The sequence below is a fragment of the Rhododendron vialii genome, chromosome 1a, assembly GCF_030253575.1.
Source record: "Rhododendron vialii isolate Sample 1 chromosome 1a, ASM3025357v1".
NCBI lineage: Eukaryota > Viridiplantae > Streptophyta > Magnoliopsida > Ericales > Ericaceae > Rhododendron > Rhododendron vialii.
Genome location: NC_080557.1, coordinates 5,684,260 through 5,687,122, shown reverse-complemented (window position 1 = coordinate 5,687,122; position 2,863 = coordinate 5,684,260). Strand labels below are relative to the sequence as shown.

Genomic DNA, 2,863 nt, shown 5'->3' with positions numbered 1-2,863 from the left:
ACAACGTGGGTAGATCGATCCACGAGGCCCAGGGTTGATAGAAAATGGCCCAACTAACAAAACCCATCGTCTTGCCATGATCAAGTGCCTTTTTCAAGCATTCGTTATGGTTTTGGGCCTCCGAAGTCCAAACTCATGATGGAATGGAGGGGAGGGGAGGGGAGGGGAGGTCTGACTCTGGGATATGACTTATGAGTCATTTTGAACACAGGGCCACAAAGAAAAGGAGATAATGGTCAAGAAACAGACACAAAGAAAGAAAGAAAGAAAGAAAAACTAGCCAAGAAACAGACACAAAGAAAGAAAGAAAGAAAAAAAAACTATCTTAAACTACCTTAGCACCTGACCCAGTAACCCCCACATTATCTACACCATGGATACCGTCAAAACACCATGCCCAATTTCTTCACCACTGAAACAGAGCAATCCCTTTTTAGCTCCCTCATGGATTTCCAGCAAATTGCGCATTACGGATTCCGTTTCTCCTTCCTTGGTTTCGTGGAATTCGAGTCGGGAGCGAGGGGAAGTGGCGGTCTCGGTTGCGTTCGATCCTTCCGGGAATTACGAGCTTTCTCTGTTTGATGATGAAGAGAGTAAGCAATCCTTATCCTTCCACTCATTTGTTGGTTTAACTTTGTTTTGTCATTAGTTTTCATTTTTAAAGCTGTTCTGCTCCTTCACTTGTGAATAGGAGAGAGAGTCTGATTTCCGGGAATTTAAGTCTGTTCAGAGGTTTATCTGTGAACTTAATAAGTGGAAATTTCCAGCAAATCATTAACTGTTCTGAATTTGCATCAATTGTTGAATCTATGTTCCCCTAAAGTGGAGCCAGACGGTCTTGCTATTGAGCTTACTGAGCTAACGATAAGTATACTAAAAAACAAGAAAAACACGTAATTCTGTGTACTTTTTGCACCATTTAACACACATTCACACACTTATTATTGTCAGCCTATTGGACTAATTTTGAAATTTTCCTTTGTGGAAAGTGCATAAAAATATGTGAATCTGTAACTTTTCGTACAAAGTTTTTGTTGGAAATTTAACTTCTTTGGCATTGTGCGTATTGTTCGCGCCTATGGGACGATGGTTGGCAAAATGAATCATATCCTAGACAGATATATTTGTATGGACCTCCCCTGGATTTGGAACTCCTATAGTGTAGCTGCACAGTACATTCAAGCCGTCCAAGAGTGTTTTCAACGGTCCGGATTTGAAATAAACTATTCTAGGAAAAAGAAATCTCCCATGAAAGAGTTTTTTCAAATTCAGACCGTCGAAAGCATATTTGAATGGCTGTGATGTGCCACCCAAGGTGTCCTATAGGAACAATACACACAATGCCAACCATCGTCCCATAGGCGCGATATCTCCCCCTTATCTGATGACAACCTTGAAGATAAAAGATAATCGGAAATGAGCAAGATAAAAGCTAAATGAATACTAGTCCGCAAATGTGGAGCAGTTTTTGTTTTAATGACCGGATGTTCGGGCCAGCTTACGCGCGCCTCGATAAAATAAATAACGATGCACAAATGTGGAGCAATTTTGAGACAAAGGAACTAAAATAACGCTAAAAATGATTGATTCTAGCCAAAACTTTTGTCCTTTTTAACATCTGATATGACCAGTAAACAAAATGTAAGTCATTTCCCCGGTCTACAAGATGAATTTCATTCAAAAGTTTTACTTTGAAATGGTGTTTTTGCTTGGCAGATGCTCAAAAAGCTCCAGCGCCTTTGCCCCCAACCGATGGGCGATTTGAGATAGTCCTTGACAATGACATTATCCTTCGCCTTGACTTGACCCCTTTCCACTCTGCAACCGGAATCGTATCCCCTCTTTCCGGTAAAGCGCTTACGGAAAAAATCTGATCAACTTATTTCATTTTGCATATGTATGACTAAGAAAAAACTGATCGAATGTCGTTCCTTCTTTTTCCTATATGCAGCTGATCCGAAGGAGTTCCTTGAACGAACGATCGGGTTTACAATTAACTACACGAAAGAAGATCCGAATGATCCCAGGGAACTTTCGGAATTGGGGGAGGTTAGGCTTTGGTTTGTTAGACTTGATGCTGCTTGCCCTTGGCTGCCGGTGTTGCTGGACTGGAGGGCTGGAGAACTTGCGCGTTATGCCGCAATGTTGGTCCCTCACCAGGTAATGTAAATGATCGCTGTACAATTCTTTGAAGATCTGAAGTTCTTAATAGAGGAGTCAAATAGGCCGTGTTGTGCCGGCCTAGTCCGTTTAGTTCCGCGTCAAATGTGCTTCGTGTTGCGCCAAACCCGGACCATTTCTCAATGGTGTTGTGCCGGCCTATTTTAGAATATGATCTGCCTTGCCCGGCCCACGGGCACACCACACTTCGTGCCGTGCCATGCCAGATATATTGTGCATTGAGGTCCTAACTTGGATTCTTTTTTCCCTTTTGTTGTTGATTTGGTGGGCAGATGAGTTTGAAAATGGGCGTAGTATTCAATCCTGAAGCACTGGAATTGTTTGTGATGAACAAAGTGTTCATTGTCTACACTTGGTTGAAGCAACATAATATTCCAAAGCCTAGAATCAAGGCAAGGGACATGGCAAGGATGCTTGGATTTGGAATTGGAGATGAGCTATTCGACTTGATTGATGAACACCCATTTCCTCCATCATAGAGAAGAATCCGAACGACCTTTAATCGAGTAATGAAGATCTAACCGTGAGTAGATATCGGGGATAGTGGTTATGGTCGAAACAAGCGTTAGATTTGCGATGAATGTATGAGCTTCACAATCATTTTTTCTCTTTCTTTTTTTCTGAAAGAAGGTTTGGAGTTCTTTGACGTCAAGATTATGGAAGAAAGAGAGGTTCTTTATCG

At 41.7% G+C, this 2,863-nt stretch overlaps 1 protein-coding gene across 2 annotated transcripts; it reads left to right on the top strand.

The window, feature by feature from the left end:
* Positions 1-282: 282 nt before the first annotated feature.
* LOC131299443 (protein CHLORORESPIRATORY REDUCTION 6, chloroplastic) lies at positions 283-2,863 on the top strand. Of its 2 annotated transcripts, XM_058325002.1 has the most exons (4): positions 287-593; positions 1,717-1,848; positions 1,952-2,160; positions 2,454-2,863. In XM_058325002.1, exons 1-4 carry the CDS (start codon positions 374-376, stop codon positions 2,658-2,660), a joined length of 768 nt encoding a protein of 255 aa, XP_058180985.1. In that variant the 5' UTR covers positions 287-373; the 3' UTR covers positions 2,661-2,863. The 2 variants fall into 2 exon arrangements, with proteins under 2 accessions (XP_058180992.1, XP_058180985.1); XM_058325009.1 differs by lacking the exon at positions 1,717-1,848 and having other exon boundaries at positions 283-593.

What these genes read in the sequence shown, in the direction of transcription:
- LOC131299443 (XM_058325002.1), top strand. Translation starts at nt 374, where the DNA reads ATGGATACCGTCAAAACACCATGCCCAATTTCTTCACCACTGAAACAG. An exon ending in TCTGTTTGATGATGAAGAGA is followed by an intron (nt 594 to 1,716) that starts GTAAGCAATCCT and finishes TTTGCTTGGCAG; the next exon opens with ATGCTCAAAAAGCTCCAGCG. An exon ending in AATCGTATCCCCTCTTTCCG is followed by an intron (nt 1,849 to 1,951) that starts GTAAAGCGCTTA and finishes TCCTATATGCAG; the next exon opens with CTGATCCGAAGGAGTTCCTT.